General features: G+C 46.3%; 2 protein-coding genes across 2 annotated transcripts in view; one reads left to right on the top strand and one right to left on the bottom strand.

Annotated features, from left to right (window-relative positions):
- Positions 1-26,076, bottom strand: part of Tut4 (terminal uridylyl transferase 4) — a 180,483-nt gene that overhangs the window by 153,017 nt on the left and 1,390 nt on the right. The window contains exon 2 of the mRNA XM_087549192.1: positions 10,721-10,847. The gene's annotated coding sequence lies outside the window, so the exon portion shown is untranslated. The remainder of the gene's footprint in view (positions 1-10,720; positions 10,848-26,076) is intronic.
- Gpx7 (glutathione peroxidase 7) lies at positions 605-8,477 on the top strand. Its single transcript, NM_001106673.1, has 3 exons — positions 605-797; positions 5,215-5,476; positions 7,898-8,477. Exons 1-3 carry the CDS (start codon positions 663-665, stop codon positions 8,059-8,061), a joined length of 561 nt encoding a protein of 186 aa, NP_001100143.1. The 5' UTR covers positions 605-662; the 3' UTR covers positions 8,062-8,477.

The raw sequence follows: 26,076 nt of genomic DNA, 5'->3' as shown, positions 1-26,076 counted from the left end.
TCCACAAAGCCTTTAACTGTCAGCTGCTCCAGATACGGGGCCTTCTTGGCTCCTGTTGCATCTCCTGTCAGGAGACACTAATCCAGTGATTGACTAGATAGGCAAGCTCTCCTTAACCCCCCTGCATGGCTGGAATTCAAACCGCATTAGATTCTGGTCTCCCAGACTTGTCTGACTTCTTTCTCCCTTTGGGAGAAACGCTACACCCCTTAACCTAAAGTTTGTACACATCTTTCAGCTATCAAATTGTTTTCCATCACTATCCTGTTACAGTCCAGTACTCCCAATTCTACACTAACTAGGTGTATTCCTGTGAAGAAATTGGGGCTCAGAGTGGTGGAGCGATCTGCCTAAGGTCAGGCACTAGAAGCTAATCCTCACGCAAAGATTTTCTCCTCTATCTCCCTATTAAGTCTCTGCATCTTGAGTTTGAGCTTGAGCGAATTTTGGGCTCAGCCTCAAGAAAACGGGATCCGGCGATCTGAAGCTGACCGGCGGAGCACAGATAGGGAAACTGAGGTCCAGAGCCAGGACTCTGCGCCTGCAGAGGCATCTGCGAAGGGGCGCGTCCTGCCCAGCGGGCCGCCTCTTCCCGCCCCCAACGCTGGGGTCCCGTCTGCCTTGTCTTTGCCCTCGCCAAGTCGCCACCTCGGAAGTGAGCCATGGTTGCGGCTGTGGCGACGGCGTGGCTGCTCCTGTGGGCCGCGGCCTGCACGCAATCCGAGCAAGACTTCTACGACTTCAAGGCGGTGAACATCCGGGGCAAGCTGGTGTCGCTGGAGAAGTACCGCGGCTCGGTGAGTGACGGTCCCTTGCGGGCCTGGCGCAGAGTGGGGAGGGGCTTGCAGGGGGCCCCGGGGCAGGGGTTCAGCCGGATGCTTGTCTTGGGTGTGCCACGGCTCGGACACCACCCCGGGCATCCTGGCTGCGCGATCCGTGCATTCAGCGCTCCCAGGCCTCTTTTTCCACTCAGGCCTGCGGCTACGTGGCACAGCTCAGGAGCTACCCGCTCTGACTGAGCTCGGCAAGGCTCAGGATCCCACCCGGAAGGTGAATGCCCTCCACTCTCCGCTTTGCCTCTCCCAAGAGCCTTTATGGCCTTTTGCCGGTCCAGCCTACGCCTGTAACAGTAGGTCCAATGAGAACGCAGAGAGACAAATGGGCAGTGGAGGGAGTTACCACCTGAAATGGACCCTTTCATGATTCTTAGAATCCACCCTCAGCCCCTGAGAGCGAAGACAGAACATTCGAAAGCAATCCAAGTTGTAAGAGAACCCCACCCACACCCCTCCCATCCTTGAGCCTTCCAAGGCCCACCCCTTAGAGAGCAGTTGTGATGGAGTTGCTAGTGGACCGGCCCTTACTTACCAGACCGAATCACAGTAAGGAGGAAGTGTGTCAGGATTGGGTCTTTTAAATAAGACTTGAGCAAGACAGATCAATCCAGACAAAGAGAGCTGGCCAAGTCCGGACATAGAAGCAAAACAACAAGAAAGGTCAGGGGGACCAGAGATTTCAATAGCCGGTACTTAAAGGATACAAACAGCTAGACTGAACGGTGTTAGATGAGGCTGACTCGGCCAGGGAGCCTTTAAACTATAAAGTTCAGAGACTCTGGTGTTACACTGTGTTGACGAATCCTCTCAAGAGAGGAGCATGGTGGCACACGCCTTTTATCTTTTATCCCAGCAAGCCGGAGGGAGAGAGAGAGAAACTGATGTCTGTGAGTTCAAGGCCAGTTTAGTGTCTTGTCTACTTAGGGAGCTCCAGAAAGCCAGGGCTATACAGACTCTATCTCAAAAAAAAAAAAAAAAAAAAAAAAAAAGTAATTAAAAAATTTAAAATCCTTCAAAGAATCTTCTGTGTCTTGAGATGGACTTGGAGATCCTGGTGTGAAGACATGGTGTTGGACACTAACGGACATGTGAACCCATCATCCAAATTTGGATGGATCACAAAAGAATGGTTCAGTATGCTTTTCCTGCAAGCAAGGGCATCTTTGGGGACAAAACTATTCTCAATAGCCTTGAAGGTCTCGATGACACTGGGAGTCCTTGCCCTGACCAGTGTGCTATAAATTTCAAGTGAGAATACGGTGTGGAAGCATTAGGCAAGCTTTAGGTGCTCTGTATGGATGGTAGGTCAATGACAACATCCAAAACTCCAGACAAAGAACAGCAAAGAGCAAGGCCATTATTACTAGTCAGGCCTCCCCTTCCCAGAGACCCCCAATTTATCACCTGAGCAGCTCTGACAGCCATTAACTAATTGTTTGTTATTCAGCACCTACTATATACTAGCTAAACACCCACGCCCTGAAGATAAACAGTAGTGATTAAAACAAGTTCATGTTTTAATCAAGTTTGGGGTGGGGAGGACAATAAACAAGGCACTGAAAACTGAACCAGGGAATCCCAATAGCAATGAGAGCTTTAAAAAAGGCCAGTGTATGGTACAGGCCTTTAATCCTAGCGCTTGGGAGCCAGAGGCAGGGAGAACTCTGTGAGTTCCAGGCCAGTCTGGTCTACAGAATAAGTTCCAGAACAGCCAGGGCTCTTACACAAAGAAAACCTGTTTCAAACAAACAAACAAACAAACAGCAAAGAACTTTAAAAATACTAAAAGGTATAGGATACAGAGTTAGCCTGCACACAATTAATCCTAGCACTTGGGTGGCAGAAGCAAGCAGATATCTGAATTCAAAACCAGTCTGGCCAATATAGCAAGTCACAGGCCAGCTACGGGTATGTTAGGTAATGAGCTCTTGTCTCAAAAAGTTAAAATAAATAAAGATAGAGTTAGAGAGCCAGTAAAATCGTGGGTATGCCAAGCCTGAGGTCCTAAACTCAGGACTTATATGGTGAAAGGAGGGAACCACTTTCTGCAAGCCACCCTCTGATCTCCATACATACACACCATGGTGTGGAGGACCACCCTTCCCATTTTGTTTTGTTTTTAAGAGCTAGAGTTAGAATTTAAATCCTGGCAGGACAAGTCTTGGGTCTCTGCCCTTAAGTGCTAAGCTCAGAGAGAAAGCAGGGAGCAGTCAACCCAGGGAAGCTGGTTAACCTAAGCTGGGCCTGCTGCTTGGGCCACACCTTCATCCGTTCACTAATGACCATTCGCTGTCTCCCTACTACACACCTGACACTGGGTGTAAGGAAAAGTGGAAGGGCAGTCACTTGCCCGTGGTTGAGCATGAATGTTGAGGTAGTCACTTCTTGGGAGGGCATATGTATCTACCTATAGGGTGGAATGTATCAGAGAGAGAGAGAGAGAGAGAGAGGGAGAGAGAGAGAGAGAGAGAGAGAGAGAGAGAGAGAGAGAGAGAGAGAGAGGTTTTATTTGCTTCTTTATGTACATCTGAGTCTGTGAAGAGTCTAAGAAGCAAGAGTTCCCCCTTCACAAAGACTAGGGAAACACATGATACAGGATAAAAGGAAGCTTTTTAATGCTTTCAATGAAGGTCAGCAGGATAGAAGGTGGGAGACCCTTAACTGGGGAAGGAGAGAGTTCTAATCTTTTTTTATCACCCCAGGCAGAGTGATAGATCTAATTAGCTCAATGATTCTTATTGTTAGCTAGGTGCTGGTGGCGCACACCTTTAATCTAGCCCCTGGGAGGCAGAAGCAGGTGGATCTCTAGGAGTTTGAGACCAGCCTGCTCTACAAAGTTGGGGGAAAGCCAGGACTACACAAAGAAACTCTGTTTTGGGGATAAAAAAGATCTTTGTTATTACATTTTTGTGTGGGTGTGTGCTCGGGGTGTGTGTGTGTGTGTGTGTGTGTGTGTGTTTGTGTGTGTGTGCATATGTGTGTGTGTGCATGCCTGTTGTTGTGTCATGGTGGAGATTCTGTGGGGCCCTGGGATTGAACTCAGATTGTCAGACTTGGGGGCACATCCTCATCTCTCCAGTGTTTTGTTTTGAGAACGGGATCTCATTATGCAGTGCCTGGCCTGAAACTTGCTATGTAGACCAGGCTGGTCTTGAACTCACAGAGATCCCTTGCCTCTATCTCGTATGCTACATTCAGGGATCAAAGACATGCAACTTTTTTTTTTCTTTTCTTTTAAAGAGACAGTCTTACTGTGTAGTCTCGGCTGAAATTTGAAATTTGAAATTCTGCTGCCTCAGCCCCCTTAGGACTGGAATCACAGATGTGAGCCACAACCCCAGGGGGAAAAATTTTTGGTTGTCAAACCTAGGTATCTAGTGGGTACAGGCTAGGATGTACCAAATAGGATGCCAAATACTCTACGATAAACAGGACAGCTCCCCACAGGGAGACCCATAGTTTTAGTACTGCTGAATCTGAGACCTGAGCAATTTGTGTCCAGAGTTCCAGACTGACCCCGGGAAATGATCTTCATTGGGTAGCCAGGTGATATCATCCCAACTTGTCTCAAAAGCAGCCATGGAGATAGGACTAGGGCTCCCAGGCAAAGGAGTTTAATCTTTTAATAATTCAGAGCTAGAAGCTGGAAATGTGGCACTCATGCCACAATCCTAAGTACATTATATCAGTTCTATCAGCTCCCTTTGTATTTACTGCCTAAAGCCTTTACAAAAATTAGAGCTCAGTGAGCAAACTAAGTATTTGTTTGCTGGAAGGGAGGAGATCAAAAGGGATCGTACTGGGGGACAGTCATTCTGTCTATGTATCCAGGTGCTGGCAGCTCCTTCCAGGGAAGGGTACAGAGAGACACACAGCTCTGTTTCCTTTTCCTTTAGAAACTTCCAGGAAGGAGCGCATCTGGAATTTCTGGAAGCACCCAGCTGACTGAACCAAACTGAACCCAAGTGTGCCTATCTCCTCCCCACAATCACCTACTGACATGAGCTCCCGGTGTGCATGCCTCTCTGTGAATGTGCTGTGTGTATTTGTGGGTACATGTTCTACTAGCTAATGTAGGTTTGAATCATAGAGCATGTGCATATTAATTTCAGTAAATTGTGTGCATACGGTGACAGACACTCATGTATGTGTGTACATGCATCTAGACCCCTACGTGCTTGCTTTTGTGTGTGGGTGTGTTTATATGAAGATTTTACACACACACACACACACACACACACACACACGTACATGGCATCCTTGCATGTGTGAAGAAGTCACCTCTGTGAACAAACCAGAGCAGATACAAGTGCATGCCTTTTTGCTGGATTGTATGTGGCTCTGATCTTTCTTCTTTCTGTTTGATTTTACCGTGCAGGTTTCCCTGGTGGTGAATGTAGCTAGCGAATGTGGCTTCACAGACCAGAACTACCGAGCCTTGCAGCAGCTGCAGCGGGACCTGGGCCCCTACCATTTTAACGTGCTTGCTTTCCCTTGCAACCAGTTTGGCCAACAGGAACCAGACAGCAACAGGGAGATTGAGAACTTTGCCCGCCGCACCTACAGTGTCTCTTTCCCCATGTTTAGCAAGATCGCAGTCACTGGCACTGGTGCCCACCCTGCCTTCAAATACCTAACCCGTGAGTACTGTCCCTTCTCCCCCTCACCTTCCCTCCCTGGCTGGGGCAATGAAGCTGGTGACTGGCTGGGTCACCTTTCTCTTCCTGATCCTTGGAGGAAACCGAATGCTGTCTCACCCTAGTCCTTCCCTGAGATCTTATCTTCACTCTCAGGGGACTCCTGGAATGAGACAGGTCATCATGCCTTTGCCACTAAATGAGCTTATAGATTTGGATAGAGAAACCAAGGCACAACCACAGGATGCCACAAGCCTGGAGGAGGCTGGCCAAGATAACTGGAAGTCTCTTGTTCTGAGTCAAAGTCTCTATGCTAAAGGGAAACCTTCTCTTAAGCTGAAAAGTTCAGCTTAATGCCCCGTCTGGAATAATGGTGACAGGCAAGATGGTGTGGGCTGCGAATGAATTCATCAGGGCAGAAGGAGGCAGTAGAGGTTGTTAGGTATCCTGTGGTCTGTGTGCAACAGATAAGACAGTAGAGAAACTGCTCAGAGATGATCTAAGGGGCTGCTTTTGTGTATATGGGGAGTGGGGCTCCGTGGCCATTCAGGCAGTGTTTCAGTGTCACTGTGCTATGGCTGTTTAGGTCTTATCAGGCGGGACAGCTGTACAGCGCTACCTGGAACGTTAGGCAGGTAGCTCATTTTGTTAAGGAGTAGGGTTTACAACACAGGTTCACTCATTCTCATTCTCTCTCTGTGTCCTCTCTTTCTCCTCTCTCTCTTCTCTCTCTCTCAGAGTTTTTCTGTTTAGCAACCCTGGCTATCCTGGAAGCCCTGGCTATCACTCTGTAGACCAGGCTATCCTGGAACTCACAGAGATTCCACTGCCTCTGCCTCCCAAGTGAGAGGACTAAAGGCATAAGGCATGCACCTCCACTGCCCTGAAGTTTATCTTTTCTTCTTAGGAGTGGCTATCTATATAAGAAGCAGGCTGGGTTCAGTAAGGCTCAAACATTTGATAGTCAGGGGAGGGGGCTAAAAACAAAACATTTGATGGTCTGAGACTGCTCATTAAAAAGTGGGATTTGGGCTGGGGAGATGGCTCAGTGCTTAAGAGCACTGACTGCTCTTCCAGAGGTCCTGAGTTCAAATCCCAGTAATCGCACGGTGGCTCACAAACATCTGTAATAGGATGCTGTCTTCTGAAGTGTCTGAAGACAACTACAGTGTACTCACATATAAATACAATAAATAAATCTTTTTTTAAAAAAAACTGGGATTCTGAGGGTCTAAAGAGTTGGTTTAGTAGTTAAGAGCACTGGCTGCTCTTCCAAAAGACCTGACCTGGGTTCAATTCCCAGCATCCACATGGCACTTCACAACTGTTGTGTACTCCAATTCCAGGGGATGGATAGATATCTCTCTCTCTCTCTCTCTCTCTCTCTCTCTCTCTCTCTCTCTCTCTTACACACACACACACACACACACACACACACACACACACCAGAGGCAGAATATATATATTTTTCTTTTTTAAAGTGGGATTCTGGGATTAGAGAGATGGTTCAGAGGTTAAGAGCACTGGCTGCTTGTCCAGAATCAAACCCAGGTTGATTCCTAGTCCCCACATGACAGCTGACAGCCACCTGCTATTCCAGCCCCATGGAAGCCAATGCCCTTTTCTGGCCTTCTTAGGCACTATGCGTATACAGTGTACAGACATACATGTAAGCAAAACACTTACATAAATTTTTTAAAATAAAGAAAGAAAAATAATGTAAAGTGCCTTAATTCCTCAGTTGCAGAGGAATCCCTTGTGAATTTTGAGATCCATTAGCTCTGTGTTTTTGTTAAGTCATCATTCCCCATCCTACGTGTTCTGTTAGTTTTCTCCCAGTTCCTATGATTGTTCATCAATCTGGCCCTTGCTTTAGAAGCACCTGGAAAGATCTTATAATTGCGCAAACCTGAGCTCTACTCAAGCAAGACCCAAAAATTCACTTGACAGTGATTTGGACTGTATCGGTACATGGCTAACCTTGAGTCACCATTAAGATTTCATTGGAAGCAGGTCATCATGGTGCAGGCCTATACTTGGGAGGTAGAGCAAGGAGGAGAAGGCATTCCAAGGCTACCCATCCACATTGAATAGCAAGACTAAGGTAGCCTGGGTTACACGGAATCCTGTCTGGAAACAAAACAGACTTGGAGAACAAGGCGTGACTATTTGGGGGTTGTGTAAAGGGGGGATTGATGGTGTGGTATCAGGTACTTCCCAGGCTCCTAAAGTAATCTCTCTCAATCTGGATCCCACACTGGGATCTATGGAGAGCTTTCAAAGGTGCTCATAGCTGGGTCTTGTTCTCCAAGGCTCTGATTTAAGGAGTCTAGGTAAAGCCTGGGCACCAGAATGATACCAACGGAGGGATTCCAGGAGAGGATACAGAGAGGCACACTGATCTTCTGCTCCCTTTTTCTCTAGAAACTTCTGGGAAGGAGCCCACCTGGAACTTCTGGAAGTACCTAGTGGCCCCAGACGGAAAGGTGGTGGGGGCATGGGATCCCACTGTGCCGGTGGAGGAGATCAAGCCCCGTATTACAGAGCAGGTGATGAAGCTCATCCTTCAGAAACGAGAAGACTTGTGACTGGGTCCCCCTGAAACCCCCATTCCTCAGCAAACTCAAGTGGTGCTTCAAGGGCAGAGAGCCAATGCTTCTCTTCCCTTCGCTCCCTCAGAGGACGAGCCTAAGACTTGGATGATTTGAATCCAAGGGCAACGAACAGGCACTGCTGGCCAATGAGAGTTCTTAACAGCACATCACCCGCCAGCAGGCCTCTAGCCAAAGGAAATATGGCATGGCTCTGAGGCAGTCATCTACCTAGCCAGCCAAGTCTTACCTCACAGGGAGGCTGTGAGGATTAGCGTCTAATACCCATGAACATGCCTGGGGGCAGTGCTAGCCAAGGGGAAGCACTCCGCACAGTTTTCCACATGTAAACAAACATTATCTGTGATAATAAAACTTGAGTTCGACATAAATGTCTAGCCCACGGAATCCTAGGCCAAATGCGTTTGTCGTTTTTGTTATTTTTTTCTTAACTACAAAAGACACGCATTCTTAGGGAGTGTGATAGCAGAAAGACTCAGAGTTCAAACACTTGCAAGACTCTATTCCCAGAGAGGCAAAAAGAAAGGCACACAGAGAGAGAACACACTAAATAAAAACACAAATAATAAACTAGAAGTAAACGTTGTCAGTAATTAGTGTGGGTGTTGAGGATTTGTAGTGCATTAATACTCAATAAAAATATTCCGATCAATTATACACTACAATAGAAATAAGTGAAGGATATTGTTATAATTTAAATGTGAGCTATCCCGGACAGGTATGTGTGGGACAGTGAAATTACACCCTGGTTCCTGATTGAGCTGAGGTTCAAAACCCGTGACCCTGAAAGGAACCCTAGGCGTTTTCCTAAACTCCCAGGAAACCAGGCCAGTCACTGGCCTGCAGCCCTCCATAGATTTGTGACCATCAATCATGTAAGGGCAACGCCACGCCCCTTCACAGGTAGAGGACTACAGGCCAAGTAGGCCCAAGACAGTTCTCCATTATAATGAGGTAGCTAAAGGCTTGGGGGCTTAGCAATGAACTTTTCTTCCCAGACACTCCTCCAGGCAAAAGGTCCATGCTAGAAGTGGGGTACGGTTTTACTCATCCACTTTCCACCATGACAATAAACGCCTTGAAACCAAGGACTATCTCTTTTCATGGGATCTGCTGTGGGGAGCCACAGAGAAGCCCTTTGCCTAGAGCCGCTGTCTAATCTCCCCACAGAAGACCTCCCTACGCTCCCAGCAAACTCCGCCACCAAGCTCAAGCCCACTGCCATCCAGCCAAGGACGCTCCCCTGCACTAGACCAGCGCCTCCATCTCCCCCTCTGCCCCGGGCTACATTCAACCCGGAGGGCCCCCCACTCTGTTCTGCAGCTTCCCAGAGGCTCCTGGATGCCCAAGAGCCTGAGAATCTGATGGCTTCCCCGGGGACAGGTCCGGGGACCCCTGAGCCAGCTCGGCTGTGTCCCATGCCACAGACTGTGCTTCCCCACCCCGGAGCGGTGTCCCTTGGCTTCTCACAGCCGGAAACCCGCCCAGTGGTGGCGAGCAGTAAGCTCGGTCAAACTTCCATGTCTAGCCTCCCCAACGGCCTGAGCCTGTGGAGGAGCTGACATAAGACCCCACCATTAATCCTACAAGTATATACCTGAACACTTGGTTTCTAACTAGTGGCATTATTTTGGTTGGGTTATGGAACCCTTTACATACAGGACAAATATAGGACTGTAGGAGCAGGACTTCAGGATTTTGGCTGGACCTCAGTCTCTTCTTTCAGACTGCTCTGATAGTATGACCTCAGCTGCCACACACAGACTACTTCCACAGTGTGACCCAGCCACCACATAACACCTTAGCCAGGAGCCAGTCCCACCACTGTGCCTTCTTGGTTACGATGGACTGATAGTCCCTGAAACTGTTAGTCCCTGAAACTGTGAGCCACAAGAAATCTTTTCTCCCTCAAGTTGCATTGACCAGATATTTTAATCACAGCCAGGAGAAAAGAAGACAATGTCGACATGCATTTGCAGACTACAGGTGCCCAGTAAGGATTCCAGAAATGGCAGTTCCTTTGGGTGATACGTTCTCAACTGGGTCTCCAAGCAAGGACCAGGCCTTGCATGCTTGTCAAGTTGCACCTAGAGTTCTCAGGATGTTTTTGGATATTTTTTTGTTTTGTTTTGTTTTCTGGCTTTTTTTTTTTTTTTTTTTTTTGGTTCTTTTTTTCGGAGCTGGGGACCGAACCCAGTGCCTTGCGCTTCCTAGGCAAGCACTCTACCACTGAGCTAAATCCCCAACCCCTTTTTTTTGGTTATTTTTAGACAGTCTCTCTCTAGATATCCCTTGACTCTCCTAGAATTTGCTATGTAGACCAAGCCGGCCTCAAATTTGCCCTATTTCCTCCTAAGTGCTGAATAAAAGGTGTGTGCTGCCACGCTTGCCTCTAAGAACTCTTTCATTACTTTCTATTGATTATTTGAGAACCGTGAATCACGCACCTGGATCACTCTCACCTCCTAGCCTTCCCATGCCCAAACGCCCTCCTTTTAACCACTTCACCGCTCACACCCCTCCCCCCAACACACACACACACACACACACACACACACACACACACACACACACAGGCAAAGAAAAGAAGAGGAAAAGAAAATCCAAGTTCATTTCGTGTTGTCCACGTACTCACTGGAGCATGGTCAGATTCCTAGTAGTCAGCCCCCGAAGAAAGGGTGGACTTTCTTCACCAGTATCCAGGCCAGAAGTCACTGACTCTGGAAAGCCGTGCAGTAGGGTTTGCTTTTCTTCTCTTATCCCTGATGGGGAGAAATGTGAACCATTTAATCCACAAGTTTGAGGATATAGCAATACATACAGAACATAAGATCTCTCACCAGACAGGTTGGAGAGAGAGGCTAGGGATCCTCCTGTCTCTGCCCTCCAGGATTCACCTCTGACTTCTTATATATATTCTGGGAACCAAACTCAAGTCTTTGTGTCCTTTATCAACCGAGCCACCTCCCTAGCCCCATTTAGTTCCATTTAGAAATATGATCTCCTCATATAGCCCCTGCTGGCCTTGAACTTACAACCATCTACCTCATTGTCCCTAGTGATAACCTCCTGAACACCATATAAAAATGCCTGTAGCTTTGATAAACTAAGTAATTTGTTGTTGTTGCTACATTTGAACTGTTAGAATAATGGTAAAGGCCGTCCTTTTGTCTTTTGGTCTCTTGAAGAGGCCTGTGTTGAGGTATGATAAGCTGAAGGCTGTATTCTGTGGTGACGAGTCAGAGAAGGCTGGAGCAGACCTTGTCTCAGTAGCCTCATAGTTGGACTTGCCCCATGCGGGTTCCTAGGGCAGCCATGGGGCAGCCTGAGGGGTGAACGGTTATCCCTACCGTTGGATTCTGTTGTGTGTGCTGTTTTGCCTTCTCAAAGCAGAGACAGTTTGCATTAAGGAAGGTTTCTGCTTATGGATTTGAGTCCAGGATTGGAGCATCTTGGAGAGTGGTCCTCAGCTACCGAGCCTCGGTGGACAGCATGGGGCCTCTGCATGGGGGAGATATTGACCCCTTGTTGAACCAGCTTTTCTTTCTGTTTTGTAAATCATTTGTTAGCTTACGCTCTTCCACTAAAGCAAGCACCCCACTGTCTCCTGAAGCCGTGTGCCGTGGCTCAGTGTCTTGTCTCATCTTGGTCACCCCAGGCTGGAAGCCCCCCTAGAAGTTGGCATCCCCCCAAATTCCTTATAGGCCCTGGATACCACCTGGTCCACAAGGCTTCCAAGTGCCTTTTCTGTTGCACCACAGAGCAGAGGATTTTTTTTTAATTGGATGGAGGGGCACACATAACACAGCGCATGTGCGGCGATTAGGGAGCAACCTGTGGGAATCAGCTCTCTCCTCGCCCCATGCAAGTTCCTGGGATAGAACTCAAGCCATCAGCCTTGGCAGCAATTGCTTTTATCCGCTGAACCATGTCATCCACCCGAGATGGTTTTTTTTCTACTACTCCTTTTTTTTTTTTTTTTTTCTTTTTTTTTCGGAGCTGGGGACCAAACCCAGGGCCTTGCGCTTGCTAGGCAAGTGCTCTACCACTGAGCTAAATCCCCAACCCCCTCTACTACACCTTTTTAGTTCTTTCTTGAGACTTAATGATTTATGTCTGTTTCCTTTCCTCTCAGTATATTATATGTAATCAGAAATAGGCATTGTTCCCTCGAATATACAGAGCCATACATGTCTTTTGTACATTATATTTCCTAGCCATTTTTCTTCGTGTATGTATGTATGTATGTATGTATGTATGTATGTATGTATGTGTCTATTTGGAACCTGATTCTAGGAGTACAGGCCTCAGGCAGATGTATAGGAGGGGCCGGAGGAGAGAGTTCAGTGGCTAAAAGCACTTTCCATGGAAGCCTGCTGACCTGAGCTCAGTCCTCGGAACCCACAGAAAAGGGAGAAAGAGAAAATCAACACTACAAGGTTGGGCACTGACATCCATAGCAGACCCCAATGATACATAATTTTAAAAAACATTTTAAAATGATAATTAAAACTTTTTGAAATTTAAAGTGTATAAGTGAAACAAAGCTTTTAAAAGTTGTGTTGGGCCTGGCTTGGGATGCCTGCCTATCAATCCAGCATTCTGGAGGTACAGAAGGCGGAAGGATCAGGAGTCAAGTTTACGTCTACACAGTGGGTTTGCGGCCAGCCAGACTAGAGACCCTGTCTTCAACAAACAAACCTAAGGGAGCTGAAGAGATGGCTTAGCAGGAAAGAGTGCACACTGCTTGCTGAGGCACCTCCCTCAGTCCCAGCACCCTTGTCAGGCAGCTCACGACCACCTACCACACCGCTGCCAGGGAGTCTAACACTTCTGACCATGCCACGGCCCCAGTGCTTCAGACCCATGAGCATAGTCCACAGGATACATAACAAAACCCTGTCTAAAATATACATGTGTGTGTGTGTGAGTGTGTGAGTATGAGTGTGTGAGTGTGTGTGAGTGTGAGTGTGTGTGAGTGTGAATGTGTGTGTGAGTGTGTGTGGTGTGTGTGGGTATGTGTGTGAGAGAGTGTATGTGTATGTGGTATGTGTGTGTGGTGTGGGGGGTATGTGTGTGAGAGAGTGTGTGAGTGTGTGATAGTGTGTGAGTGTGTATGTGAGTGTGAGTGTGTGGTGTGTGAGTGTGTGTGAGAGTGTGAGAGTGTGTGTGAGTGTGAGTGTGTGTGAGTGTGAGTGTGTGAGTGTGTGAGTATGAGTGTGTGAGTGTGTGTGAATGTGTGTGAGTGTGTGTGGTGTGTGTGTGGGTATGTGTGTGAGAGCGTGTATGTGTATGTGGTATGTGTGTATGGTGTGGGGGGTATGTGTGTGAGAGAGTGTGTGAGTGTGTGATAGTGTGTGAGTGTGTATGTGAGTGTGAGTGTGTGGTGTGTGAGTGTGTGTGAGAGTGTGAGAGTGTGTGTGAGTGTGAGTGTGTGTGAGTGTGTGAGTATGAGTGTGTGTGAGTGTGTGTGAATGTGTGAGAGTGTGTGACTGTGTGAGTGTGTGGTGTGACTGTGTGTGAGTGTGAATGAGTGTGTGTGTGAGTGTGAGTGTGTGGTGTGTGGTGTGTGTGAGAGTGTGAGAGTGTGAATGAGTGTGTGTGTGTGTGTGTGTGTGTGTGTGTGTGTGTGTGTGTGTGTAGAGAAAGGAGATTTATTTAATATGGCCACATAGGGGAAAGAAGCAAGCCTAGTGTAGTGACCCCTCTCCAAGTTCATATTCAAGGTCCTGATGCAAGATTGAGGTTTAAATAGAAAGCAAGATGTATATATAACTAAATTACTCCAGTTAAGGTGTGGTCCCACCCATCACTGACCCATCATTGCCCAGGCACTGGTCTGTCCTGAGAGGTGGCCCAACAAGTTGCCATAACTGTGAAATCTTTTTCTGAGGGGCAAGCACCCCTTGAGTTGTCCTCTAGCCAAGGGTCCCCTTCTTATCTTTCCACTAGCATGAGACTAGCGGAGTATCCTGTCTGTGTTTTGGCTGTGTGATAGGCAAAGGGAGGACATGTTGCTTTTCTTTGAAACACCTTTATTCCTACTAGGATGCTTACATCTGAACACTAGCTCCATGCAGGTGCATGTGTAGACCTGGACACCAAAGATTAAAAAAAAAAGGTTTGAGTTCAGCCAGTGATGGTGGGGCATGCTTTTGATCTCAGCATTCAGGAGGCAGAGGCAGCCAGATCTCTGTGAATTTAAGGCCAGCCTGCTCCACAGAGTTAGTTTCGAGAAAGCCAAAGCTACAGAGACCCTGCCTCAGAAAAACCAACCAGCCAACCAACCAACCAACCAAACAAACAGAAAACAACAACAAAAGTCTTGGGACCTGCTGATGACTTCACACTTCTCATTAAACACGTTATTTCTACAGACTTTATGAGCTTTTGGCTGGCTCTATTTCTTTTAACATACACAAAACGCCTATCAATTCTCTCACCTTCGCCAATAGTTTAGCCATGATCTGCCAAGATCCTGGTTGTAAATTAATCCCTTGGTTATCAGTTAACTCCGGAGTATTTGGTATATGATTATCCACTGACAATTTAATTACCTCCTAACACCAGCTTAGCATCTACTTACTCACTCATTAGGTTGTATTACATGACAGCTTGGCTACATGCTAAGCCTTTATTATTAATCAATATGTTAGTAACTTGCTTTAAGCATATTACTGAATCTATAGCTGTCCACCATTATTTAGAGTACAGTAGTCCTCCATGCTCTCACATCTCCTAATGAGGCAGAACAGAAACACAGGGTCAGTTGTGGAAACACGGAAAGGAAGGAATGGAGGAAGGAAGGAAAGAAGGAAGGAAGGAAGGAAGGAAAGAAGGAAGGAAGGAAGGACGGAAGAATGCCTTCATTCTAGCCTTTGTTGAAAGCTCTAGGCAGCTGAAAATCAGGAAGTCCAACACAATTACACTTGCTTAAGGCTTTTACTTCTCCAGCTAGAAAGCTGCGATTCTCTGGGAATCTCACCAGACGCTCTCTTTCTAGTGAAAACGTGTTTAGCCACTTGTGCCACCCCAGTGGCTTCTGCTTTCATTTTATCAGATTGTACTCAATCCAAGCAGGCATCAGAGTCACCCTGTAATTCCACTTATCAAAGAGAAAAGGGCTGGGAGATAGTAATGTGGATAAGGTGCAGGCTACCAAGCCCGGCAACCTGAATACAAGCCCAGAAGGTGGAAAGAGAGAAAGGACTCCCACAAGGAGTCGGTGACCTCTACCCACATGATGTGACACATGTTCACGTGTGTGCATGCACAGATCTACATGCACACACAGACAAAAAGAGATAACTCCCTTTCTTTCTGTCTGTCTGCCTGTCTTTCTTTCTCTCTTTCTTTTTTTCCTTTCTTAATAATGCAATACACTTTGTGTTCCATGCACCAAACTCTCTGAGCAGAGAGAGAGATTTTGTTTTTAGTTCTCTGTGAGTGTAGGCCACATGAGTGCAGTGCCTACAGAGGCCAGAGGAGGGTGAGGGGTCTTCTTGAGTGGGAGTTACAGTCAGTTAAGTGCTGGGATTTGAACTCATGACCTCTGAAGAGCAGTCAGTGCTTTTATCCTCTGAGCCACCTCTCCAGCTTCTCTTTTCTTTTCTTTCTTTTTCTTCTATTTTTTTTACTTTGGTTTTTTTTACTCTTGTTTGTTTTTTGTTTTACTTTGTCTTACTATGTAGTCTTAGCCGTCTTGGAACTCAGTGTTTAGACCAGACTGGCTCTGTATCTCCTGAATGCTAGGACTAAAGAGTTGTGCACCACCATGCCCAGTAAGAGGTTTCTACACAGCTTCTGAGACCTAACTTGAGAGCCGTGAAGAAGGTCTATGTAGCTAACTCCAGGACACCTAGCTGCAAACTGCCCATGTGGGTAGGACTTACTCTTTTCCCAAGCATCTCTTTCACTTAACTTTTATACTTAAAATCTGCACTGAAATATCTTCAATGAACTTGGCTTCATACAGACTAGTCCTGAAATTCGTTTCTGAGTCAAAGACAAGAATCTTGTTTTACCTGAACCAAGGTCCTGAAAAGGTTATGAGAGTTTCTCATGCTGCTTCCAGTAGCAGTGTGGAGCAATGTCTCCAGGCTTCTGTCACCACTGACATGAATGACCACCATGTCTACCTGAAATTCAGGGAGTACCAACCCCTACCTACAATACGTTTTCCCTATATATAAACACTGAGGTAAAGATTAATCATAAATTAAGCACAGTAAGAGATTAACATCAATAACTGCTAATCAACCATCATAATTACTACAATAGAAGTGTTCTCTCATTCTCCCTCTCCTCTCCTTGCCATCGCTGGATGAATAGAACATATAGTATCAATGCACTAGACAAAAATTTGATTTACACTCGGGAGAGGATGGCCAGGATGGCTTGAAACTTCACCATGTAATCACAACAGCAATTTTAAAATCATGTATCCAAGCCTGGCATGGTGGCATACAATTTTAATTCCAGCACTCCAAAGGCAAAGACAGGAGAATCTATGTGAATTTGAAGCCAGCCTGGTCTACAGAGCAAGTTCCGGAACAGACAGAGCTACAAAGTGAGACTCTGTCCCACGATGGGGGAGGTGATAAATTGTTTATTTCTGAATATTTTTGTTAATATTTTCAGACCACAGCTCACCATAGGTAAGTGCAGCCATGGGACACACAGCTGTAGGTAAGAGGCTCCAGTGTAGATTGCCAGCCATGGACTCTGGCTAGTAGGTTTTGTGAGTTAGACATCATTGATGGCTGCAGTCATGACAACGGTCTTTGTCTTTTGTTGAGCTCTCCTTTCAGCTCCAGATGGTTTTCAACCATGTCAATGCATCCTGTGTCCAGTGCTCATCACTAGCTGTAATGTTGTCTGCAAGCAGGACAGACAGATGATGGAGGGAGGAAGAGTGGACAGCCAGGGGACTCTCTGGAGTGTCAGAAATCAAGGAGACATTCACTCACCAACAATCAGTTCTTGAGCTCTGCTTAAGTGTCAGGCCCTTGCTGTGTTCTTAGGGTACATCAGTGATCAAAAAAACAGGCACATCCCCAGCTGTGGGGAACTTAGAGAAGAGTGGGAGAGACAAATAAATGTCAATTACTTAATATAACTGGGATGAGCACCGAGAACAGGGAGTCACAGTATGTGCACAAGAGCCACTTGGCCCATCCTGGAGTTCAGAGAACACCGAACTCCCTGAAAACTGACATAAAAGCTGAGAATCAGAGTCTAAGGTATGGAAGCCCTGAATGGATGGAGTAGCTTGGGCAAAAGCACTTAGGAAGAAAGATGTTGGCTTTGGTGGAGCCAGAACTGTGTGCAGCCGAATGACAAGCGTCTGGGACAGGAGACTGGCCGGTTCAGGAAGGACTTTGTGATCAGGGTGAGGACTGATGGTGGGCTGAGTCAGCATGGCATAGCTTGGCTTGCATGGCACTCGTGTGACCTCTTGGAGGAAACTGTGAGGCAGAGGAAGTCATCACTGGTGGAAGCAGGCAGCTCTGGGGGCTTCTTGGAGGACAGGTAACCCTGAAGACACTGTGGAAGGAGAACCCGCCATCAGGGCCAACTTAGGGGTTGCTAGAGGGGACTGCACCTCCTTTCACATCCCTGTAGTGATTATTATATTGGACATGGTCCAAAGGCCATATTTTAACAAATCCTGCCTAGGGTATAACAAACAAAACTGGTAGACACCTCCCCACACCTCTACCAGCTCCTGTGTTTTAGCTTTATCTGTGGTTTCTGCTACTTTGTGACAAAACAGATTTCCCTGCTCTTAGAGGAACACGGAGGAAAGAGATCTTGATTTCATTCTATGTAAAAGCCAGGCCTTTGCTCTGCTATGACTTCATCAAGGGCACAGGATGGTCACGCTGCCATCCCTAAGATGCTGTCATTATCTGCATGGTCCATGAAGGCTGCCCATCTCAACCACAGTCCCCCTACACCATGTCTTATCCTTTAAAATGCAGTCACCTATGGCCAGGCAGTGGTGACGCACTTCTTTAATCCCAGCACTGGGGAGGCAGAGGCAGGTGAATCTCTGAGTTCAAGGACAGTCTGGTCAAAGAGCAAGTTCCAGGACAGCCAGGGCTACACAGAGAAATCCTATCTCAAAAGACCAAAACAAACAAACAAAACAAAACCAACAACAACAACAACAACAAAAATTCAGCCACTAGCCACACCACACCAAGCTCACTAGAATATAAAATGTTTATCCTATACGGTCCTCCCGATGAAAACTGAGGATTTAAACAGGGCATGGTGGCACACGCCTGGAGTTCCCAGCACGTGGGATGCAGGAAAGAAAATCAGGAATTCGAGGTCTTCCTCTACCTGGGATACATGCGAATGAAGGAAGGGTAGAAGGAGGGAGAGGTAGGGGAGGAAAGGAGAGAGAGAGCGCGCAGAAGGGGAGAACAGAGGTTGAGGAGGCAGAGTCACCTATAATCCAACCTCTCCCCTTTTCTTCCTGCTGCTTCCTGGTTTCGTAGGAGTCTGTTCACTGGCATTGCAGCGGCCTCCACCTCTGTATACTAACAGAGAAAAAGCCACAAAAGAGGATACAGATGGAGGGATTAAGGGAGATACGGGAATTCACCATCCTTGGAGTTCATTCCCTTGATCTCAACTACTCCTCCAACACCTTTCCTCCTACCAGGTGAAAGGCGTTCCAGAAGGCTCTTCCTAGCAGCCATCTGTTCCACTGCACTTTGACCCAGAACGCCTGCTGGGCTCTTTCCCAACTTCTTTGCATTGCCCAGGAGGAAATTCTCCTTCTTGCCTTAGCTCCTGGCCTTATCTCTATGGTATCCTGAGCAGAGCAAACATGTGACTCAAAGCAGATGTTCAAAACGCACTGGGAGGGGCGGCGGTTGGGGGTGCAGCAAGATTAGCGAGGTGGCTTAGCAGGTAAAAGGGTTTACCAGCAAACATGATGACTTGAATTCTGTCCTAGGACCCACATGGTGGAAACAGAACCAGCTGTAAACATGTGCCACGCATGTATGTATCCTCACTTACAGCATAACTTTAGCTCTAGAGGATACAACAACCTCTCCTGGCCTCTGATGGTTACTTCCCAAGGTCAGACTAACTGACTCAGACTTGTCCCATAAGAGAAAAGAAACCCAGGATGACATGAGTGACAGCATGTGGAGGTCAGGGGACAATTTCCGGGAATCAGGTCTCTCCTACCATGGGTCCTGACAATTGGACTCAGGTCACTATGTGGCATGGTGGCAAGTGCTTTTACCTACTTAACTGTTCTGCTCTTCCAGAGGACCCATGTTTGAAAGCATTGTCCACATGACATCTGACACCACCTGTAGTGCCATTTCCAGCGGATTCAATTCCGTCTCCTGGCCTCTGTAGGTACCAGGTGTGCAAGTGGTGCACAGACGTGCATGCACACAGAACATCCATACATATATAGTTTTAAAATTTTAAAAGAAAGGAAGGAAGGAAACCCAGGGCTCGGCAGCAAATTTTGCTATACAGATGACTGTTTGGTCAAGATAATCTGTACGACCCTGCTAGCTACATAGTGAGACTCTTCCTCCAAAAACAAACAAAAACAAAAAAACAGAAGTTGACAAATGGGATGATTAGAAATTAAATGCTTCTCAGCCAAGCGAGGTAGTGCATGCATCTGATTCCAGAACTCAAGAGGCAGAAGCAGGAGAAACTCCCAATATCCAAGCTACTTTGGTATACATAGCAAATTCTGGGCCAGTCGGGACTATTTAACAAGGATCTCGTCTCAAAAGTTAGAGCCAAGGGTTGGGGATTTAGCTCAGTGGTAGAGCGCTTGCCTAGGAAGCACAAGGCCCTGGGTTCGGTCCCCAGCTCCAGAAAAAAAAAAAAAAAAGAACCAAAAAAAAAAAAAAAAGTTAGAGCCAAACTAAGGAAAATCAAATGTTGAGGATGTGAAGAAAAAACCGCTCTCTGCTCGTGGGAGTGTGAACAAGTGTGTCCGCTATGGAAATTGCTAAGGACTTTCTTCAAAAAAACAAACACAGAACTAGCATTTGACCCAGCTAGACTACTCCCAGATACATGTAGAAAGAATTATTAGTCAGCACACCCAGACGTATTGGACAACCATATATATTGGCACACTATATTGTTTGTTTGTTTGTTTGTTTGTTTGTTTGTTTGTTTGTTTGAGGCAGGGTTTCTTCATGTAGATCTGACTGTCCTGGAACTCACTTTGAAGACCAGGCTGGCCTTAAACTCACAGAGATCCACCTGCCTCCTGACTGCTTAATTCAAAGGCTTGGCACACGCTTCCTAATCGCCAAGATATGGAACTAGTTTAGATGTCCATCAAAAGCAGAATACGCTGGGGCAATGACTTAGCAGGTAAAAGCACTTGCCACCATCCCACACAATGACCTGAGTTCAATTATCAAGACCCACCATGGTAGAAGGAGAGACCTGATACCTGCAAGTTGTCTCCTGACCTCCATATGCAAGCCATAGCGTGTATGCCCCCTATCTCCCATAAATCTTTTAAAAATGAATGTCATTTTTTTTAAAAAAATGAATAAGGAAAATGTAAAACATGAACAATGGAGTTTTTGTTCCTGATTTATTTATTCAAGTGAATAAAGGTCTCAAAATTCCCCAGGCTGACCTGGGCCTTGCTATATAAAGCAGGCTGGCCTTGAACTTGAACTCACAGAGATCTGCCTGCCTCTGAAGTGCTGGGATTAAAGCCCTGAGCCACCAGGCCTGGCTTATTTTTACACGGGTTTTTCTGTACTTCTGGCTGACCTCCAGCTCTCTGTGTAGCCAAGGGTGACCATGAACTCCTGATTCTCCTCTCCACTTTTCACATTCCAGGGCCTCAGAAAAACTGGCATTGTTACACACACATGTGGTCTCCTCCTGAGTTGTATTCTTTTTCTATTTTTTCAATCTAATAAATAAATCTAAAAAAAAAAAAGAATGAGGTCATGGCATTTGCAGGAAAACCGGTGGAAGTGGAGATCATCACGTTAAATATAATAAGACTCAGAGAGACAAATGTCAGGAACTGAAGAGCTGGCTCAGTGGTTAAGAATACTGGCTGCTTGAGGGGCTTCAATGCCCTCTTTTTTTTTTTTTTTTTTTTTCGGAGCTGGGGACCGAACCCAGGGCCTTGCGCTCGCTAGGCAAGCGTTCTACCGCTGAGCTAAATCCCCAACCCCTTCTTTTTTTTTTTAAGATTTATTTATTTATTATATATGAGTACACTGTAGCTGTCTTCAGACACCAGAAGAGGGCATCGGATCCCATTACAGATGGTTGTGAGCCACCATGTGGTTGCTGGAAATTGAACTCAGGACCTCTGGAAGAGCAGTCAGTGCTCTTAACCACTGAGCCATCTCTCCAGCCCCTCAATGCCCTCTTCTGACTACGCTGCCCACACATATGCACAGACACTCACACATAAGAAAAAGTAAGTAACTCTTTTAAAAATAATACTAATAGCTAAAATTTTAAAAAATACTCTAAATATCAAATAATTGTGAGGAAACAGAACTGTGCTCTTAGAACTATTGATGAAGACAAAACTGTACAGCCATCCTGGAAAACAGTTTGGCAATTTTTTTTTTTTTTTTTTTTTTTTGGAGCTGGGGACCGAACCCAGGGCCTTGCGCTTCCTAGGTAAGCGCTCTACCACTGAGCTAAATCCCCAGCCCCCAGTTTGGCAATTTTTAAAAAGTGGGGATTTTGTTTGTTTGTTTGGGGGGGGGGGTTGTTGTTTTGAGATAGGGCTTCATTCTATGGCTCTAGCTGTCCAGGAACTCTCAGAGATCTGCCTGCCTCTGCCCCTAGGCGAGAGGGAAGAGGGAGGGGGAAGGAGTGGGAGAAGGGAGAGGGCAAGAGAGGGAGAGAGAGGGAGGGGGAGGGAGGGATAGAGGAAGGGAGAAAGGGAGGGAGAAGGAAGGAGGGAGGAGGGAGGGAGGGAGGGAGGGAGAGTGGGGGGAGAAAGGAGAAAAAATTTAGGAGCCTAAATGTCCAAGAACTAAACATACCATGATGTGAGCAGGAAGCAGAAAACTTATACCACAGCAAAAATGAATCGAGTAGATAGAGCCGGAGCCCTAGCATTAACAAAGCCCACAGATAGAAAGCTAGGTGGAAAACTAACTCTGGAAGAATCGTGTGGTTGCTATGTTTAAATTTTAAACCATAGACAAGCTCCATTCATTACTCAAAGATCCACAACAGGTGCCAGCATCAGTAAATGCTCCAGAGAGCCTTTGCCTCTGGCTATTTGTGAAGTGAGGTGGAGGGAGGGGAACTTCAAGCCCGACTGAATAAAAACATAAATAAATAAATAAAAATTCCCTTAAATTAACTTGAGGGTCCATCTTTGTTTTAGTCTTTTGTCATTTCATGTGACTCAAAAGATTGCGGAGTAAAGCGACCAGCAAACTCGATAAAAACAGAGGAAAGTGTTGGAAGAGTTGACTGGTCCTAGATCAGGACCGAGGTCCTACCACGTCCACCAGGTCACTTGTCTCAGGAGACACACAGTCATTCTAGAAGTGAAGGGAAAGCCGCCTCCCTGAGGACAGCCTCGCTGCCCCACCCTTCCTTTGTTTCTCCAGCTACACAAACAGCCTGCTGGTTGCCCCCACGTGGAGCGGACAGAGACAGGGTCGGTGGCTGCGTGCCAAAAGCTATACAGACTCTCTCCTCTCCTCTCTTCTCCCCTCTCCCTCCTCTCTCTCTCTCTCTCTCTCTCTCTCTCCCCCTTCCTTTCTCCCTCTCTTCCCCCTTTCTCTCTCTCCTCTTTCTCTTCTCTCCCTCTTGATCCTCTCTCCTCTCCTTGTTCGTCTTTTTCTGTCTCTCCTCCCCCTCTCCTCTCACCTCTCTTTCTCTCCTCTCTTCTTCCCTCTCCTCCCCCCTTTTGTCTCTCTGACTCTGTCTCTCTCACCTGGTAACCTTGGGATCCCCCACTACACACACACACACACACACACACACACACACACACACACACATACACACACCCCAGGACCCCAGGCAATGGAAGAACCGGTTTGCTCTGTTGATTGAGACTGAGGCCATCCCCACCAAGGGAGCAAAGGGTGTTTCTTTGTCCTGCCATTCTTGGAGGAATTGACCCCCCCCCAACCAGGTAGCCAAGGTCAGTAGAGCAATTTTGAGTGTCTCACCGAAAGGCTCATTGTAGATTCTTGCCTTGGACCACTCAGTAGTGACTGGAACTTGTACATCCTTCAGCAACTTACTCATCCTGTCTAGGATTTGGTTTTCCTATCCATAAAGTTGGTGCATAATTGGTGGTGCGATTGGGGGAGGGTGTCCCAAAGTGTCTGTATGTGTGTGTCTGTGGATGAGGGTGGGGGCTCTGTGTGTGTGTGTGTGTGTGTGTGTGTGTATGGGTGGAGGTAGGGGTTTATGTGTGTGGGAGGTATCTGTATGTGTGTGTGTGTATGTCTGTATGTATATGGGTAGAGGTAGGGGTTTATGGGGGGTATATGTATGTGTGTGTGTGTCTGTATGTGTGTGTCTGTCAAAGTGTGTGTGTGTCTGTGTATATGGGTGGGGGTAGGGGTGTGTGTGTGTGTGTGTGTGTGTGTGTGTGTGTGTGTGTGTTTTAGAGTTTTAAATCTCAGCCCGTGCCTGGACAGAACAGACACAGACAACATGGTTCCATGTGGAGAGGTTTAATGAGAGAAGGAGAGGAGAGGAGAGGAAAGGCGGCCAGCCATGGGCACGTGGGCAGGGGGCAAGAACAGAGAAGAACAAAGAGTAAGAGGGGGGTAAGAGGAAAATGAGGGGGCAAGCAGCCCCTTATATAGTCAGGCACAGCTGGCTTTTGCTAGGCAACGGTGGGGAGGAGCATACCTGGCTGTTGCCAGGTAGCTGTGGGGGTGGAGCTTAGAGAGAATACCAACAGTGTGTATATGTGGGGATAGGGGGATGTATGTGTGGGAGGTGTGGCAGGGTGATGAGACTATGGGTGAATTTTTTCTTTTGATTATTTTGACATTTTCAAATATATTGTTTTATAACAAATATGTATGCATTTTGTTAATTTTGTTTCTTTGTTGGGGGGCTGTTTTCAGTTTTTGGTTTTCCAACAGGGTTTCTCTGTGGAGCCCTGGTTGTCTGGGACTCTCTCTAAGTGCTGCGATTAAAGACACACACACACACACACACACACACACACACACACACACACACACCCCTGGCTCCTTTTCATGTTTTCTCTTGCAATGTAACTGTAGCTGGCTTGGACTCTGTTGCAATCCTCCTGCCTCTACCTCCAAAGTGCTGTCTCTGCGTGTCTGTACATACACATATACACATATACATTCACACACACATACACATACACACACATAAGCACACATACACACACAGAGAATACACACACATACACACTCACATATAAACAAACATACGGACACATACACATGCAGACACACACATACACACACACAGACACACATAAGACACATATACACATACATAAACACACATACACAAACAGAGAATACATACACATATACGCATATACATACAGACACATCCACATATAGACACTACATATACACACAAAGACAGACACATATATACACGCAGACACACATATACACACACAAACACACACAGACATACACACACAGACACATCCACACAACCACACACACATACACATGTCTACACACACAGACACACATATGCACACACATACACACACAGAGAATACACACTCACATATAAACATACAGACACATATACACATACATAAACACATACACACACAGAGAATACATACACATACGCACAGATACATCCACACATAGACACACATATACACACACAGACATACACAAACACACACAGACATACACACACAGACACATCCACACAACCACACACACACATATATACATCTACACACACAAACACACATACACACGTCTACACACACAGACACACATATGCACACACATACACATTTTTAAGCAGACATGACATACATGATGAGGTACTGCCTGGCATACAATAGGTGAGCAGTAAATGTCTTCAGGAAAATATCAGAGGGAACATAATGGATGCAACAAAGGGACAGATTTAAGGAAAGCTAGACCAGAGAATGTAGGTGACTTTAGCAGAGGATTATGCAAATCTTCAGATGTGGTGAAAAGAGTCTGAGGACATGTATGGGAAAACTACATCCTTGTTAGTATTGGCCTCCAACTGCACTTCAACACTTCCTTCTAGAATCCAAACAAGGGACAAAACAAAACAAACAAAAGCAGAGTGACAGTATCTACAACTTTGTCACTGTAGAAATGACCTCAAGTATACTGCTCATCCATCCATCTTTTAACATCCTAAACCGCAGGATTAAATTGCCATTCAATGCAACCGACAGCCTTTATGATCCTAAATTACTCCTTCTTTGCAGTTAAAAACATCGTTATTAATATCGGCCCATAAGTTTCAACAAGAGTTTAAGGGAACTCTTGGGTGGGCAGGCATGGCAACACTCCTACTTGGGTCACTGATGGCCGTGTGACATTGTGCTGGTTTCTCTCGAGAGCATGATCCTTCCTCTGGGTTTCTAGGAGAAAGAAATTAATTCTCGACTGGAAAAGGATTTGGAGAATTATCTTCCCAGTTTTGCCAATTGACCATATTTCCGAGAGGCCTCCCTCCTCCCCAAAGGATTCCTTCCCTTCATCCCTTCTGGTTAGGTAGAGGTCAAATGCACTTTCAATAGGGCAGCTCCAGTCTTCAATGATAACAGTTCAAGAGAAGAGTTTTCTGGGAATAATAACAGTTCCTCTTGGTTTTGAGGTATTGGTAACAAAACCTGGGCCCTCGTGCGTACTAGGCAAATGATCTACCATTAAGGTATACTCCACGCCAAAGTTAAAGTTTTGTTCGTTTTTGAGATGAGATCTGTATGCCAGGCTGGCTTTAAATTCCTGGACTCGAGCA

Source organism: Rattus norvegicus, chromosome 5 (genome assembly GCF_021556685.1).
Source record: "Rattus norvegicus strain SHRSP/BbbUtx chromosome 5, alternate assembly SHRSP_T2T, whole genome shotgun sequence".
NCBI classification, from domain to species: Eukaryota; Metazoa; Chordata; class Mammalia; order Rodentia; family Muridae; genus Rattus; species Rattus norvegicus.
This window is presented reverse-complemented; position numbering and strand designations above follow the sequence as displayed.

What these genes read in the sequence shown, in the direction of transcription:
- Gpx7 (NM_001106673.1), top strand. Translation starts at nt 663, where the DNA reads ATGGTTGCGGCTGTGGCGACGGCGTGGCTGCTCCTGTGGGCCGCGGCC. An exon ending in TGGAGAAGTACCGCGGCTCG is followed by an intron (nt 798 to 5,214) that starts GTGAGTGACGGT and finishes TTTACCGTGCAG; the next exon opens with GTTTCCCTGGTGGTGAATGT. An exon ending in TGCCTTCAAATACCTAACCC is followed by an intron (nt 5,477 to 7,897) that starts GTGAGTACTGTC and finishes CTTTTTCTCTAG; the next exon opens with AAACTTCTGGGAAGGAGCCC.